This window comes from Epinephelus fuscoguttatus, linkage group LG5, assembly GCF_011397635.1.
Source record: "Epinephelus fuscoguttatus linkage group LG5, E.fuscoguttatus.final_Chr_v1".
Taxonomy (NCBI): domain Eukaryota; kingdom Metazoa; phylum Chordata; class Actinopteri; order Perciformes; family Serranidae; genus Epinephelus; species Epinephelus fuscoguttatus.
Window position 1 is genome coordinate 43,663,764 of NC_064756.1, and position 18,668 is coordinate 43,682,431.

The window sequence follows — 18,668 nt, forward strand, 5'->3', positions numbered from 1 at the left end:
ACCGTATTCCTCACTATATGAAGTGACTGATAACAAGATCTGTATAATGGATTGTAAAGAAATTCGTTAGGTTTTTATTTTGTAGACAACTGATCTGGATTTAAGCTACAGTTCTGCTGTTTCCGCTGATATGCGTGGCTTCTCGCTATGACGCACGGTCGCGGAGAAAATCCACAGAGAAGAACGGGTGTGAATTTGGACGCACTATGCATCATTTGGGCCATAGTCTAAACTTCTCAGTTTCAACATTTTATTGAGAACATTTAGGAACAGTGCTGCACGTTAACTTTTGTCTGCGCATTTTTTTTTGTCGCCATTGTTGCTGAGTCTGAGGTGCGAGTCATGCGCTCTCGCTCCACCTCCACCTCAGGTACCAAAATTTGGCAAGATTCATTTTAAGTGAATCAGTACTCGGTAGTACTGACGTGAATCGGTACCAAGTACAAAATGTACCGAGTTTCGGTACCCAACTGTATTAACATCCCTACGCTTCTCCGCCAGGCTCAGTGAGCCGGAACGAAGAAGCGTGGGGACGTTAGCATTAGCACTAGTCGGCTGCCATGCTAACGTTCCGGGAGCCTGCTTAAGCATGGGGACGTCAGCGCTAGCACTAGTCGGCTGCCATGCTAACGTTCCAACTCTTCACCGTGAGACCAGGCTCACGGGCTTCTGGCTCCAGCTCACGGAGAAGAGAGGAATGTTAGTGTTAGCTCCCAGAGTTAGCACTAGAGCTACTACGGCTACTGGAGTAACTTGCAGCTATGGAGCACTTCTACCAGTTCTTCTAGTCACTGAGCCTCACCTCCATTTCAGCAAATATATTGCATTTATTACAGGTACCATCATCACTGAAGTAGGCAGGGGAATAGCTAAACACTAGTCTCGCTCACCAGACCTTTCTCAAGAAAAGAAAGGTCTGGCTGGGCCGACTCTCACTTTAAGATTGGAGAAAAAAACGCCACGGCTGCTTGTATTTCTTTCAACCAATCACAATCGTTCTTGGCGGTGCCACAGCAATGGTGCGCTTGCAAAAATATTGCCAGGGGGAAACAAGATTTGGTGTAACACACCCACAAAAATATCGCCTACAGGACGTGAACCATGGCAGAAAAATGGCTACATCCCCGCAAGATCAAACACCGCAAAAGTTAGTAAAGGATGTGTTGAAAACTGCAACCGGAGGTGGTAGGGCGGGACTTCAGCGGGTGGCTCGTTCCGCCCAATGAGAGGCTGATCTTTGCAGCGAACTTCCACCCACTCAGGCTAGCTAAACACAGCCGCCAGGCTCCCCGTCGGCCTACATTTTACAATTCTAATTGCAAATGTTAGCTGGGCTGCCGGGCTACTCACCTAACACAATCGTAACGCCTGACCCATTGCTGGGACAGAGCCGCTAATAACTCAAGCTCCGGACATTAACCCATGCTACGATTGTAACATTAAATTTAATTTAATTGACATAGCGACATGTGCCTAACGTTACTGTAACACTAATTAAAACAGACATTTGACTTTATGTTGTACCTGTCCAGGAGAAGAAGAGCTAGCTCCGAGTCAGATTGCAGTGCTCTCCACCTTGGAAATGCAAGGCCAATGTTAATCTGGGTTCTGTCCCTTTCTATATCTGACAACTTCTTCGCCAACAACTGTTGTTTCTTTAGAGGTAATGTCAGATCCTGGTCGTCTTCAGGTGTACATTCAGCTCTCTGCCATTTCATTTCGAAAATACGCGCTGCTAGGGATGTAACGATTACCGATATTACGGTAAATCTCGGTTAATTTTTACACGGTAATAATTACTGTTTATGTTTAAATTAATTGCATTATCGTGGTGGATTATCAGAATATGTAATAACAGCCTCATTCAAGTCTTGCGATGCAGGCGCTGCCTTAATGTTTAGCATGTGTAAACACAAAGAAGGAAAACATGGCAGAAGGTGGTGATAGCGGCACTCAGGACATTTCCCCCCCAACTAAACGCACAAAGTCTGAGGTCTGGGCGTACTTTGAGTTTCTGAAGAATGCCAAGGGACAGCTGATAGAGGACAACTATCCTGTGTGCAGAACATGCAGAAAGAAAGTTGCTGTGAAGGGTAGCAACACTACAAATCTGCTGGCTCATCTCCGTGACCATCATCCACAGCTTTACAGCCAATGCAAGTTATGCTATGCAAACGTCAGTTATTGTGTGAGGGACTTCGGTTTTACTAAGATTGTCATGATGTGTAATTTGAGCCATATCTGTCCTCCTAAACGGCGACTAGGTTTTCTGTTTTCGTTTAAGACACTTAGGAGCTAATACTAGCTGAGTAGCTAATAGCCGTATTAGCAGCTATGTTGCTAAGTGTTTCAAAACGAAACAGAGCTGAAAACATTGAGAGGAGGCGACAGAATATAAACCGACGTAACGTAACGCTAATTGAGATCAACTATGATTGAATCACTGTGATTATGGTTACTGTATGGCGAGCTAGAATCGATACAGACGGCCAGTTATGCTTTCTTGACATAAGCTCAAGGAAACAACATAAACCGCTGCCGTGTTAACCTTTGATTGAGAGCCTTAATGGACTCTCGGTTTTACAAGGTTAATTAACGTTAAATTCACTGCTCACAGTCTTGACCTAACACACACACACACACACACACACACACACACACACACACACACAAGAACATGCACTCCTTTTCTCATACAGGTACTCCTCTCACACGCACACATTTAATGTGTGAATTATTCTGTGTAATGATGACCATTGTCCTTAGGGCTTTTTTGGTTTCTCCTGCACATTTGTGATATCTATTCTATATATTGTATGTTTTTTTGTTCTACTCTTGCATTGTTTTGTTTTATATATATTTTTCCTCTCATGCTAATAAATAAATAATATATAAATTGTTTACATATTTTGCTGACTGTTCACGTGAACGTACATGAATGCGCGCCGGACCGGCTTGTAAACAATGGGCTGGAGATCAACACAGAGAGAGGGTGTGTGAGGTCATGCTATACTCCAGATGAAATTACACCTCTAGTTCTTCACATAGCAATTTTTTAATTCCTTCAATCTAGAAATGATGAATTTTGCTTATTGCCCCTTTAAGAGCAAGAGTAATATATAAAAGACAAAATAATAAAAAGTCTCTGAAATGAGAGAAATGAGCAACAAATTTGTTTCCTTTTATGAAAATTCAACATTTTTATTGCTATAAATGCAAAAACATTTGTCTGCAGTGTGCACTTTAACAGTTGTGACAGATCAAATGATGCATCTGCTGTCTGTAAACTCAACTACTTACTCAGTTGAACATGGTGGAACCCCCTGCACAAAGCTGTCCAAAGTAAGACTTCCTAAGACTGGGTAGTTTAGAATCATTCACTGTGGTCAAGGGGTGCCTTACACCTGCTGACCCTACTTACTGCAATCCCAATAAATATACCTGCTTTACTTGATTTGTGCATTTAGGCTCCATTTTCTGGTGTGTGTGTGTGTGTGTGTGTGTGTGTGTGTGTGTGTCTGTGTCTGAGAATGACTGCAGGGGAGCATGTGTACATGAGTGTAAACAAAATGACAACAGCATTTTATTTTCCATGTGTTACTACTTTCTATAACAAAACTTGGCTATTTCACATGATACATCGCCAGATAACGTTAGCGACCGCATTGATTTCTGTTCAGCCATTGTCAAGCCATTATACATGTACGTTCTTTACATGCATTATGAATCTCAGCTAGCACTCACTGATGCAATTAAACGTGACATTGACATTAGCTTGTTGTGTCGGGTCCACTGGCAAACTCGATTGCATAATAACTTTTACAAAGTGTGTAACAGAGCTGTAACATATGCAATCTGCAGTGTATGCCAAGATAAAATACCTCGAGGGGGAAGCAAGGTGAAACATTTCAACAACAAATTTTATATGGCATTTGAAGACGTGGCACCTAGCGGAGCATGGAGAGTTTGTTCAGCTGACAGTGAAGAGTGAAAAGAAAAAGGCAGAGAAGGCAGCATCCAAATGCCAGATAACAAAAACCACTTTAGAGTGCACCTGCCTGTATGACCATGATCATCAGAAGGCTATGGCAATCACAAGAACAGTCATTGTATTTATAGGGCTGGGCTATCAGCAACTCATTGAGGTGAAAGATTCTGAATTCCACCGAATGTTTTCTCACATTGACCCCAAGGACTCTCCAAGGCCGCACACATTAAACAGATGTTGCCCTACCCGAGCTCTACCAGGCAATGTATTCACATATAGATAGCCTCCTGATAGAAGACGTTTCTTCTATTTGCTTTACAAGTGACATCTGGAGCTTGGATGTCAGCCCCATGTCAATGCTGAGTTTGAAAGCTCACTGGATTGATGCAAACTTCCAATTTCGTAAAGCAGTCATGCATTCACAAAAGTTCTCACATTCCCATACTGCTGCAGCACTGCATGTCATACGCAGAGATAATGCCTGAAACACAGTATAAGCCATGGAAGATACCAAATTATAAAGTTTCGGAGGTATGGCCCATGCATTTCAGCTGGCTGTCCATAGTGTAGTGCTGTCTCAGTGCAGCATAAACAACCTTACAGCTACGGGAAGGCGCATTGCGGGGCACTTCAAGTACTCTCCACTTGCATTTTCCAGATTACAGAGACAGGGTTTCTCACATATTTATTTATTTGTGGCAGTCAGCCATGAATAAAGCATACGCCACCATGTTTTGATTTTCTAGTTTTGAACCTGAACCGTTCATTATGTGCACTGTTGGAATATATAAACCATTCAGTAATTTGTTGCTGAACAGTCGGAGAGATGGAGTTAGGGCTGTCAACGAATATTCTAAATTCGAATTTAAATTCGAATGTGAAAATTGATATTCGATTGTGGAGGAAAAAAAAAAACACCACCGCAGCTGTCCTCTTTGCGAGTGGGCGTTGGCCTGGGCCGCTGCACTGAACGCACTGCATAAGGCCACACCGCCCGCGTAAGTGCTGCGAAGGGCAGCGCACCGAAATTCTCACGCAAGCCGGAGCACTTCCATTCACATCAGACGCACATTTCTCCACGCTGGTCGGCAAGCGGTTCTGCTCCCAGCTGTTGTCTCCGTCACCCGGCTTGACACATTCGCTCGCGCAGAAAATAGACCAGACACCAAAACGATTGCTGCAGGGCGCAAGCCAGCCACGGAGCTGCGTGGCGCGGCGCAGCCGGTGTGAATGACACAATCGGTTAACATGGGCGCCGAAGGGAAACTGGCTTCGCTTCTCGGCGCTTCAAGGCTATTCGCAGCGCTTCCGTGGGCGGTGTGGCCTGACGGGTCAGGGAGGGGGGGCGAGCAAGAGGTCTGCGGCCGTTTATAACGTAATGTTATAGATAATTGTTTTATGTGTTTTAATGTGTAGGTATGTAAATGTTTTCAAAGACGTTTATGTTGAAATAAAAATACCTACAAGTAGTTATGTTTCCTTGTATTAATACATATACAAGTATGTTTCCTTGTATTAGTTTGCCCTCTTGTGGAGATAATGCGAAAAAAAAATCTAATGGTTTGAACCTATGAGTTATTTTTAGAAGGAATATTCAAACGTCATTTTTGAGCAATTTTGACAGCCCTAGACGGAGTAGCAGAATGTCAGGTGCAGTGACAGTGAAATTCAACCATTTATTGCACTGAATCTAAAACTTTACTTTCACTTACGAACAGCTGTTCCTCTCACCCATCAATCTGATCTGATTCACTTTGATCAGATCAACTGTACAATTATCCACACTGCCACTCAAATTACTACAAACTGCTGCTGAGAAAAAAAATGTTCACGGACTTATAAAAACCTCTGATTAGAGAGGGGACACTGAATGATATACAAGGACACACGGGCAAGAAAAACAAAACAAACAAAAAGAAAACCAGAGTCAGCAAGCCATTCATGGTTTTTTTTTTCAGTAACCTCTCTGTAATACGAACCCAGCAACTCACATTAAACATCAAATTGTATCACTGCACAGAGCACACCTCCTCATATTTTAGTGCTTTTTCTACTTTTCAGAAATTTTTACAAAAAAAGAAAATGTTTTTTCCCCCAGTAACTTCCAGTGTCACATTTAGTTTCACATATATTCAAGAACAGCATTGAAAGCTGCTGTAATCATGAGACGTTGATAATTAAAGTGTAGGGATCAATATTCAGTCAGTATTATGAATTCATGAATTAATCTGAATAAATATTCATAAAAATAGAAGACAAGAAGTGACCAAAGAAGTCCTAACATGATTTAAAAAAGTTTCCCTATAAGGTTTGCTGTGAAGCTGCTAAAAATGAATCTATGACCATATAAAATTTGAAGTAGACTGTGATGGTTACACGCACCTGTGCATGTACACAAAAAAAGCCCTATTAGAAGAATGGAAGAAATTCTAGCTGTCCCAATAACACCAGGCCACTTGGGTTTCTGACAGCTAGGCCAGCCTAGTACACTGAATGACTGCTGAATGACGAGGCACTCAGATGACAGCTAGAGCGGCAGCCAATCCACTTAAACTAAAAGCTAAGAGGGAGGAGAGAGACCTATTTTCTGACTGGGCTGAAATAATGTTTCCAGATGAGCTCCTGGAGCAGGTATAAAAAGACCTCAGAGCTCACATGAGCTCAAAAGGCTCTTAGGACATGTGCTACACATGCAAACACCCAGCTAAGGACACAAAAATAGATCCAGTGGGAAATGCTTGTGCCTATCACCTTGAGGAAAACACACAGGTAGTGTGAACAAATTTAATCAACATGGTCAGTTAAGCGGGATAATAAGGAAGGAATTCTATGGATAAAAAGACATGCTTTCCAAATGAATGTAGGTTAAAAGGATCTGTTCTAGTTCTGCAAGTGCACTCTACTTAAAGACTGGCATAGAATCTAGCACATGAGCGAGTGACATGAGTCTGCGTGTCTGTGACACACTGTCAACTGAGCTGCATCCATATCCAGATCACTGACAGCCTGCCCAGCCAAGTATGACTCAGCTGCCGACACTACACCCATAACAAAAAAATAAAAAAATAAAAATAAAAGGTGAACCCACTGGCCCATCATGCAATGCTGGAGGGTGAGGAGACATGCGGGTGGGGTGAAAGGTGTTCTATCAAACTAAATTAATGGCTTGGTAGTGCACAGTGTAATGGAGAGTTAAGCAGTGCAGAGTAGGCAGTTCTCCTCTGCCCAGAGTCATGCTGCAAAGACTGAAGTGTGCTTACATTTTCCAAAATAATGCATAATCCCATTTATGAATCACAGTGGATTACAGAGGTGAGAGCAACAAAGAGATTAACGTCAGCAACGCTGCAACCAGACATTGGCTGAAGGTGTTGTGATAGACAGCGGAAGAATGAGACTGAGCAGAAGACTATGATACCAAAGGAGTATCAACATACTTTAGATCTAATCTGGGGCAATTAGAGAAATTTTAGTCAATATGATCGTAAATTATGTGAAAATGTCAACTGGGACAGAGTTAATATTAAAGGGTGACTTCAGCTGACTGACATTTATAACACAGAGGTAACACATCTAGAAAAAGCCTAATAAGTTTGACTTTAATGTAAAATCTGTATGTGGCACTAACTGGTCAGGTATGAATTTATCCTAAGCTAAATAAATAAAATGAAATAAAATTTCATAAATCAGTTGATACATTTACATCTCATTTATCTTCCCAAAATGTCTCTACAACCTTTGAAGAGGAAGACCATATACTTAGTGATTTCATGAGAACCAATGCTCACAATACCTTTCGATTCCATGATGAAAAACACCCGGTGATACTCTTCTTTTTTTTTTTTTTTAAAACGAAGAACCGATACCAGCATAAGAATCGGTGCTATGACTCTTCAGGAACTGATGGGGCAGTATACGTCATAGCGTTACAGTCCATGCCTACATTCAGAGTGAGGGGGTGACGAGGAAGAGGAAAGAGAGGCTGCCTGCGAAAGCCCACATTCAGAACCAGTCACGGACGCACTTCGGGCCAGAAAATAGATCTGCTTTCAATATATGCAGTTTTAAACACCACTTTGTCTGTTTATTAATTGCTTTTAACTCGAATAAATTCCAAATTGCTTCTGAACCGTCCATGCTCCGTGCTGAGCTTTGTCCAGACTCCAGACATCTCCCTCTCTCCCCCAGCCCCTCCCCTGGGAGAGAGTCGGGCGGTCTCCTATGAGCCCAGCCTTCAAGACGTGCAACACTCCGTTAAATGTGATCATCAAAAAATATCCCAATTAAAATCAGTAGCATAATAAGCAGACATGTTCCATGTTATTTTGTTTAATTTCAACAACACAGAGAACAGCTTGAACAAGCTGCGTGTGAGCTAACGGTCAGGGATTTCACTCTCAGCAGTATGTGACTGCGCACGTGCGTCTACCTCCGAAACACAGCAGTTGTGGTGCGTTTCATTTATTGTACTGGGACGTTTGATTTTGTCACAACTGGACCATGGACGTCAAAAACGCCGTTTGCACCGTAGTGGGGCGGCATAGCTCAATATTTTTCTAGACTCGTTCAGTTTTGTGATAAAGGCACCAAATTTGGCAGATGTGTTGACAAATATATTTAGAACAAATCTGGATAGTGGACAGAAACTCGCCCCCTGGTGGCCAGAGCAGGCAATTGAATCCTACCTGCCCATGGACCCCTCCTGTTAATTGGATCCACTCCAAAATGTAATGGCTTCTAAATTGGGCCATGCTACATGCCTCCACCAAGTTTTGTGAAAATCAGTTGGACAGTTTTCATGTAATACTCATACAAAAAATGAATGGAAGTGAATGTGGACACGCCCCCTGAGTTGGATCAACGCCAAAATTGAATGTATTCTAAGCTGGTATGTGTTACATCCCTCCACCAAATTTTGTGAAAATCGGTCAGACAGTTTTTGTATAATTCTGCTAACAAACTAATAAATTGGGCAACATAGCTAAAGATTGTTCATTTTTGCAATAAAAGCACCAAATCTGGTATATTTAAAGCTTAATATACTGGAATAGAACATTGTGTTGGATGTCTTTAATTTACTATTATCCTACATTAGAATAAAACATATTTTACACTTTAACCGGTCTCTATATCATATTTGTGGTGCAGCAGCTTGCGGGGGTGACCAAAGTGTTCTATTCCAGTACATTAAAGTTACAATGTGTAACTTACGTGGCTGTTTATTAGCAAATATCAACTATTGCTTTCATAAATATATACTTACTAAAGTGTAATGCAATTCACATACAAATGGAAGCTTTCTCATAGGCTTAGAATGATTTCTCTCTATATACACAGGCAGGGCGCGGTTTGCTGGAGGCTGCCCTCTTGCTTCTCCATATTTGAATACAGTGGCCGAAAGGGATATACGCGCTTCACCTTTCGCGTTTACCTAGAACTTGCCGTCACTGGAGACGGTTAAGGTGAAGATCAATCCGGGCGCTTCTGCTTGAACCTGTTTTGTACTTTTATGATTCTGTCGCACTTTAAATGGAGGACCACACATATGTTTTGCCCCGTAAGAGGGAAACCACGCCACCAAATAAAAGAAAAAGATCAGATAAGTGAGGACGGGACAAAACGCAAGTGAATATCGCCGTTGCTTATTCCAGGTGGAAAGAACTCCTGTGGAAGAACACTCTGGAAACGCATATATTATAATCGTACCAACCTATATTTGCCACACTGTACCGTGACTATCACATAAATGTGCTATTTTAGCATTACTGTGCTAATGTTTGCTCATGTTACCAAAACAATTAGAGATAAAACACTGCAAGCTTCCTCATTCCATAGTACAGTTTAAATGGTCAAGTAATGGCTTCCGATATTTAGGTATTCACATTACCACATCTCTCGCCGATCTTTATCGCAATAATTTTGCTCCCCTGTTTGAAAAGACCATAGAGGATTTTGGCCGCTGGTCGGTTTTACCCATATCGCTTGTGGGACAGATAAGTCTGATTAAGATGGTTGTCCTCCCCAAGTTTTTATACTTTTTTCAGCACCTCCCTGTTTTGCTGACTAAATCTTTCTTCGACAACTTGGATAAGAGAATTTCAACATTCTTATGGAATGGCAAACCGGCAAGAATCCGCAAATCAATTCTGCAGTCCCCTAAAGACAGAGGTGGTTTCGCCCTCCCTGTCTTTAGATATTATTATTGGGCAGCCAATGTGCAAAAACTTCTTTTCTGGATGTGTGAAGATCAAGAATCCTTGCCTGTGTTTAGAAAACAAAGTCTTTCCTTTTTTATTGCGCTCAGTTTTGTGTGCACAACTTCCTCTACCTGTGTCGAGTATGGCCAGCTGTCCTATTGTGACTGTCTCTTTAAAGATCTGGTGTCAGTTTAGAAAGGCTTTTGGCTTTCCGGGTCCATCCACTCTGACCTCCATATACAGAAACTGTGCCTTCGAGCCATCGAGGACCGATTCAGCATTCCGGGTCTGGCATAACAATGGTATAAAGTCAGTTAACGATTTGTACACAAACAAGACAAGGAGTATAACCTCCCTCAACATCATCTTTTTTGTTTCTTTCAGGTCCGTGACTATGTTAAAAAAAATTTCCCCACTTTCCAAATCACCCTCCAGAAACCTTAGTTGATACTCTTTTAAACACAGATCCGATTGCCAAGGGATGTATTTCTTTTTTGTATAGGTCTATTTGGGCTACATCTCCAACTTCCCTTACTGCTGTTCAAAACGCGTGGGAGGAGAGTCTTAATATTAAATTAACTGAGCAACAATGGCAATCTGCATTGTTGCACTGCACTCTTTCTCTTGTTAACTTGTGATCAATCTGTGCTAGGCACAGGCTGATCCAATGTAAAGTTCTTTTTAGAACTCACTATACAAACGCAAGACTTGCGAAAATATACCCTTCTGTTAGCGATTCCTGTGCAGGGCTCAACAATAACGATTGCCCGATTGCCCGGGGCAAGTAAAACTCAAGGTCGGGCATGTAAACTAACAACTCACTTGCCCGATCGGGCAAGTTGCTAAAAATAGTAAAAGTTAATAACTAATTGATAAAATAAAGGTATTTTAAAATGTGCTCTTCTGCTCTGATGCAGCGGTCTCTCTGCCTGAAGTCACAGGCACAGCTGTGTAACCGTGTCCTGCCCACAGACCCCATTGATATTATTTTGTGCGACGGATGCTTCATATAATAACATAACAATATAGGCTACTATTTATGGTGTTATGTCATCATGTCATTTCTGTCTCTACTTGGTCACGCGTTAACAATTCTCCTCTGCTCTCTGTATCGCGCACGGCGGAGTTCCGCCACACACAGGTGAGCACACTAGAGCGGTTCGGGCCGCATTTTCCTGACCAAACCCGACCCCAAGCCTGGTGCAGTTTGTCAGCTGACAAAGATATTGAAATGGACAGTGTGTAAATAACCACCAACAGACTGCTGTTACGCACAGACAAACACGCTGCTCGCACAGCAGCTCAGTACGGCACTCATGCTGAGCTTGTGTTGCGTTCAGGCGTTGTCACGTAAATAACAACTTCCAACACTTAAACAGGTCATAGCACAAAACAGCAGCAGGTCAAGTGACTTTTTACTTTATTATATTCAATAAAATTGTATGTTCCTAAATCTTGAGACACCTCATATGTAAGCTAGACAGAAGCTAGACAATACATATATATATATATGTCTGAAAAATATATCTGCCAAATTTGGTGCTTTTATCACAAAACTGAACGATTTTATAGCTATGCCGCCCCACTACCAGGACAGGACAAACTTAAATAGTTTATTGAGTTTATTGCAGATGTTGATCAATGTTTTTTTACAACAAAAAATAGGTAAAGAGGAAAAGAGAAAAAGAAAAAATATAAGTAATATTAATCTGTTGATAGAAATGTTATTTTATATGCAACTATTTTAATAAAGTATTTTTTGTTTAAGTACATGGGATCTTAAGATTTTTTTTTATTTTTTTATTTTTTTATTTTTTTTACCGTGGTATCAGCTTTGGTATCGAGAATCGTGTAATTTTACTGGTATCAGCACCGACTGAATTTTTGGTATCGTGACATACTAAAAATAACTAACATATTCATCAAGTTTATCCGGTGTAATAACCTTACCAGCACTCAAACAGAGATTAATTTTTACTATATTGAGAGCTTTCATCAATGACTTCTGGGATAATCACTGCCTACAGTGAAGCAGTGGCTTGAAAAAATGGATGTGGTAGGAAAGAGAAACTTGAATAGTTTGATATGATTAAGTTTGTTATCCATTCCTCTCTTATTTAAAAAGAAAACATACTTCGACATAACAAACTCACTAGGCTACTTCTAATACATTTACTATGCGCTTCATAATTTGTGGGTGGTATTCAATGATTTATCAATGAATCAAGTATATATGCAGATTAATTGGCAATGAAGATAATTAGTTGCAGCTCTACTGTTCATCCTTTTAAATTCTTGATTATTCATACTGTATACATTTCAGCCACATGCACACTTAGGTAGCGGTGGAAATCACCAGAGGATCCCTGGTAAGATATTATGACAATACTTTGGTCACGATACAAAATAACTGCAATATTAAATACGTTGCAATATACTGAGTATTGCAATAATACATATTGTAATCTACTGCCTTTCTTCAACCGTAAATTATTACCCCAAAGGAAAACTTTGTCAACACCTCTTTTATGCAATATGATGCAATATCACTTCAGACATTATTTTGTGCTGCGCAATGTATCTAGTGGATTAAAAAGGCAATGATTTTCTTATTCTAGTAGGCTACCTGAAGTTTAATTTAGATTTGTAATATTGAAAATTTATACAATAAACGAAAAAGATACTTGGCACTGTGGGTTGATATGACACGGTCTAGGGCTGCACGGTATATGCAGTAGACGGTAGAAATGATATAAATTTGGCCCACGGTAGAGATTTGTGCTCTACCATCCTATCATCGATGACGTCATCGCACCTGCCTCAGTGTGAAAATGGCTGCGAGCACACAGACAGCGGAGCAAGAGGAGCTGGTTCACGTCCGTGATTTAGCGTAGCATGTGCAACATGTTATGCTGGAGAACTTGTGAGTGAGTGAGTTAATGTCTTATTAACAGCCCCGGACTTCTCAGACTCTTTTAGCGACTTAATGCTCAGAGTGAACTCATTCAGTGTCTCCTCTGGCAGCAGCACAGCGTCTCTCCCTCTCCTCTCTCGCCGTGCGCACACAGGAGTTGGTTTTCGGCAAGAGAGTTTGTCATAAACCTTTGGTAATGTAAACCTATGTGACGCTAGGGGCTCCACAAAAAACTCCATATGTGAATGTGTGATAGTTGTGGTATCATAGCAGCCTGTCACAGGTTACAGCGTGATGATTAGAGGAGAAATGGCAAAACATAAAGGTCCAGGTGGAAAAAACACAACTCAGTCATTTAGGATTTTGCTAAAAGAAGGAAATTACCTTTTGATATAGATCCCAGGGAACATTTTGCACCATAGAGTACTGGGTTTTAATTTTGAGTTTTGAGATCTGCATTCTGCACAATAAATGCTCTAAAAAATACATTATATCTTTGCTTTTGTTGTTGTTTTTTTATCAATTTAGCTTTGCTAAAGGACTACAAAACCCATTCAGAAACACTTCTATTATAACTTTTACACTTAAATTTATACCGCGATATATACCATTACCGTGAAGGGATTCGATTTATACTGTGATATAAATTTTAGGTCATACCGCCCAGCCCTAACACGGTCACACAAAAATATCATGATACTAAGCTGTATCGATTTTACCTTCACCCCTACACTTAGGGAAATGAGCCAGGCTGTGTTCTAGCTGCTGTGCCATGTTCCAACTTGTCTCTGAAAAATGTTAAGTTTAATATATTTTGCAGAGTTGCAGAGGGTCACGGTTTTCAAAGGATGTAAATGTAACTGGGTTTTGGCATAAAACTACAGAGATGTGTTTCTGTTCTGGCATTTGTTGTTAAATCAAATTCTTAACAAAGTCAAAAACACAATTGCTACTGCAAATTGGCTGATTGTCCAGCCTAATCTTTTGTGATTTTTGTATAATTTCTTGATATCATACTCTAACAAGAGCCTATATGTAACATCCAACTCTGCCTATGCAATGACTCAATCCATCACATCTGATGCATGCAGGTGGCTCTGACCTTCCTGTTCCTCCAACGTGGAAATAATCCTATAAATAGGCTAAATCGCATGCAGATGATAGGACTTAAAAAAGTAAATACACTGATCACATGCCAGGACCATTTTAACAGCACAGGAAGGAATGTGAGCAGTGGACGGATGTGCTTGATGCACAGCTTCCAGGATGACTGGGTGATTGTTTGCAGGCCTGCAGTCAGCTTAGTTTCTGAGCTGTGAGTTAGTTATCGATTGCTCCTCTGCCCAGGCTACAGCAGGGACTGTGGAAATGCTCTAAAGTGGCTTTTACTGAGGAATTCAGAACCATCTGTTTCACACCAGTAGCAGTGGGGGCAACATGATGTCATCTCCTGCATCTCTGTCAGATATATGCAAACAAACTCACCAGTTCCTGTATGTGATTAAAAAAAAAGATACATCCAAGTCAATTGTATTGACTTAATTCAATTTCTGCGTATTCTGTTAATAGTGTAGTAGGGTCCAGTGCTTCACTATGGACAAACTTTGTGCAGTTCTTACATGAGTGAGGATTGTATCCTTAAAAAGACGAAGGCAAAACATGCATCCCATCCTCCCTCCTGCCTCAGTACGTAAGCAAGTCATTCACTGCTGCCTGACTCATCCATTTCATGAATGAACCAAGAGGCATAAATACACTTACACAACTAACATCAGGCTGACGAATTAACACTGAAATCACCTGTCACATCATGACTTCACCATACATCAGATTGGATCAAGATGTTTAGCCATAAAAGCAGTGAAACATTACCACCACTGTCTGTTGCTTATTATTACAAAGCAATAAAAAGCTACTGACAGCCCACACATGCTGCTGCAGGACTGCATTCTGCAATGCCTCTGACTGACCCAGATTTTTAAATGAAGCTGCCTACTTGCCCCAATTTATCCTGCAAAAGACGAGGGAGAAGAAAGCAAGATAACACTGCAGGCAAGTTATTTATTTACCTTCCTGTGTCTTCCTTTAAACACCACAGCAAAGGCTCCGTGTCCAACCAAGTCTTTTCTGCTGTACTCAAAATCTCCCACAGTTTCCATTGTGATGGACTGATGGTCGAGTTGATACTGGGCACTGGTGGATAGCTGTAAATGTTGCTCTCCTCTTCAGAAAATTATCCTAGAGCAAATGATGCTCTCAGTCCTGGCAATGTTGCTTCTTGCACTACGGATTTATTTCATGTCAGGCTGCTCTGGTGTCCCTTATTGCATAAATAAGAGATGCAGTCAGGATATGATGCATTCACGTAACCTCTAAATAAGTTGAGATGTTTGTAATATCACACTGAACAGACGGTTGTGAGCATGGCTAACAACAATCCTGAGCTAAACTGTATCAGTGCCAGCTGTCAGTCTTTGACCCAGTTGGATAGCTGCAATCCAGCTTTGCATTACTCTCCAAGCAGGCTCACTAACACACTGTGTCCCTGGTCACCTAACCTGTTCAGTGGGACAGTTTAACGTTAACTTACATGATGCCAACCCAGTTGGACATGACTATGCAAAGACTGAAAGTAGCTGCAGACACCGAGCTATCTGTTAGCCTGACAGTGACATAACCCTGGGGCTACACCTAGCGTCATAGCTGCTGCCCATAGCAGGTCTCTACAAACATGTCCACAATAATATGTTAATAATGTTACCTTGTTTGGTGATGCTGGGCAATGTAAGCGTCATCTATCTAAAATACAAGTTGTAGCGACATATAAAGCTAGCTAACATCCGCGAGCCTACAGTCAGTGTTAGCATAAAAAATCTTAAGGATGCAACGCGAATGTCAACACATTACTGCTGTTAATCTGAAGATGTTAGTCCTTATGATATGTCTTCTTCGACGAGACGCCCGAGTCCACAAAACACATTTCTCTCCTCTTGAAAGACACTGATGTTTCTCCAGTGAGCACTGATTTCGTCCGTGTGACATACAAGAACACTTGGTTGTTTCCTTCGTCGTCGAGTCTGACAGAATAGCTTACGATAATGTTAGCCCTGGGAGTAGCTGTCTTCTTCAGTTATATTTAGTTTCACATTAAGACACTGTACGTTGACGTGTTAATAAAAGCTGTACAGTATTTACTCCCGGTACAGTCACATCATGACAGAGTGATGGTACTCCGGTCCCGACAGTCATTTGAACAAAACTGAAATGTAGTAGGCTATCATGTTCTCTGTTTATATCCTATCCTTCCGCGCAGGCCAGACTTTTCCTTCCGCTGCGAAGGGTAGTCCGCCTGCAGGAGCAGGTTAGAGGACGCTGTTTGTTTTTGTTGTTGTTGTTGTTATGTACTGTTTTTTTGTTTGTAAGTGTTGTTGAGTATATGTGCTAACCCTGATCATCTATATGGCAGCAACAACATTATTTTTTAATTATAATCGTTTTTGGATGGTCCAAAGTAGGCTATTTAGAGGATGTGATCAAACTGTCTTGGGATCCCCAAGAGTTGTTATGGGCTGTAGTTTAATTCATTTGAAATTATTCAAATGATTTCGGACTGACTGTTACATGAAAAGCATCTGATAACGTCTGTGTTGTATAATGTATCCTATATTTCAGATATTTATATCTATATTATTGCATTTTTGTATCTTTTGCAACAAAAAGAACTTGGGTGAAAGAGGAGGACGTTGCTCTTGACATTCTCAGATTATATAGGCTATGCCTATGTCATTCATTCTTTTTAAGAAATGACAAAGTTAAGTAATATGTGAAACTCAGGTATCAATCAAGAACTGACTGAAAAAAATTGACACAGTTAAAAGGGTCAGTTCAGATTTTCTCAAGTGGGGTTGTATGCGGTACATATCCGTGGATATCTCAAGACCATCTGTCTTCCAAGACAGATGGTTCGAAAGAGGTGTAAAAGAAGCCATCTAAAAACCATCTCTCAATAGAGGAGGAGGTCTGCGACACCACCTATCCCCCACCTATAATGCTGTCCTTTCATCCTTGCCCAGAAAATTTAACAACTTAACCTCTTAAAACAATGGTCGTTCACAAATGGCCCCATGTGACTCTAACGACTCCAATGACAACCGTTGCAGCAGTTTCAGCGAAGATCGTTGACACACCATTGGAGCACTAACGAACCAGTGACATCATTGGCCTTGTGAAGACCTCCCCAGAGGTTAAATACCTGGGTTGTTTCTACACCAGTTTGTCAGACTAGTTCCAGCCTAGTCTGACAGGCATGAACTGATGAAGCCTCTTGGATAAGAGGTTAAACGACTTCTAAGACAAAACCAAGTCCAGGTGCGTTCGATTCAATTGCCTTGAGATAACTATGACCTGGATGAATGAGAACATCCACAGGCATATCCATAGATAGTACATTATGTACCATAGATGGTGGTCAACACACCCCCTGTTTGGAGAAGCAGGCTGGAGCTCAGCACTTAAGCCATGTAATCTATTGCTGTGTAGGGGTCGGCAACTATTTTAGCCACCTAAAAAAAATCTGAATCAGTTTGATTGTACACTATTATTAAAATATTTTCACTGCTTTACTTTATAATTAGACAGCAATTTCTGACTTGAGCAAATCTTAGACTTGAGAAAAAACATTAATTTAACTTTGCTGAACACAGGAGCTGCTGGTCTACCGCTGCCTTGATCAGTTAGTTTGTGTTATTGTGTGACTTTGGTGTTCAAAGTTAGTTAGTTTGGTTAGTTTGGATTCACCAAAATCACACAACAATACAAAATAACTAACTGAATGTTGTAGTGGAAGACCAGCAGCTCACATTTTCAGCGAGCTAAATTTTTTGTTTTTGTCAATGGAGTTTGGTATCTTTAATGAGAGCATAGATGGGGAAATGTGGTCATTAATGGCTCCCCCGTTTGAACAGGCTGTCTAATAGAAAGGCAAAACAATGATAATACTCTCAATATAGCATACTTTTAAAGTGATACTGATTTTTTTCTTTAATTAGGACTTTTTTAGGTGGCTAAAATACATTTTGTTGCTGACCCCTTAGACACATTAGGCAAACAAATGGGGGAAAACAGGGAAGCACTGAACAAGTTACAAGTCTGTTGCTTACCATAGCCTACAGTGTACACCCACTGTTCAGATCTGACACCTTCTGGTGTCTGACAACAACATAACTAATAGTAGACTTTTTGTCTTAAAGACCCTTCTGGCATTTTGAACAAAAGCTAAACTGTTAAATGCATCACAGGCTCAGGCTGCATAAATGACATCCCTCTGTCCTTAGGACCCTTTAGGGAATATAAATATGTCGTCCCCCCCCCGCCCCCCCCCCTTTTTAAATTGAACAAAATATATAAAACTGCATCAGTCATCATAATTAAAGAGATGATCAAAGAAACAAACATAATCAGTAAACGAGACAAGGAATCAGGGGTGTAAAATATAGACTCTGTATATATTTTTATCATTATTCATGTACTGATAACATACAATTTGGACTATACTGTGATCTGAACAATA

General features: G+C 40.8%; 1 protein-coding gene across 3 annotated transcripts in view; it reads right to left on the reverse strand.

Moving 5' to 3' along the window:
* Nucleotides 1-16,402, reverse strand: part of ulk2 (unc-51 like autophagy activating kinase 2) — a 102,031-nt gene extending 85,629 nt beyond the window's left edge. Inside the window, exons 1-2 of one of the 3 annotated variants that reach the window (XM_049576742.1) lie at nucleotides 15,861-16,402; nucleotides 15,169-15,419 (exon numbers count right to left, since the gene is read on the reverse strand). In XM_049576742.1, coding sequence (XP_049432699.1) covers nucleotides 15,169-15,258 — 90 coding nt within the window. In that variant the 5' untranslated portion in view covers nucleotides 15,259-15,419; nucleotides 15,861-16,402. Of the gene's footprint in view, nucleotides 1-15,168 lie in introns of all 3 variants that reach the window. The other 2 variants (XM_049576741.1, XM_049576743.1) reach the window with 2 other exon arrangements.
* Between the last annotated feature and the right edge of the window lie 2,266 nt (nucleotides 16,403-18,668).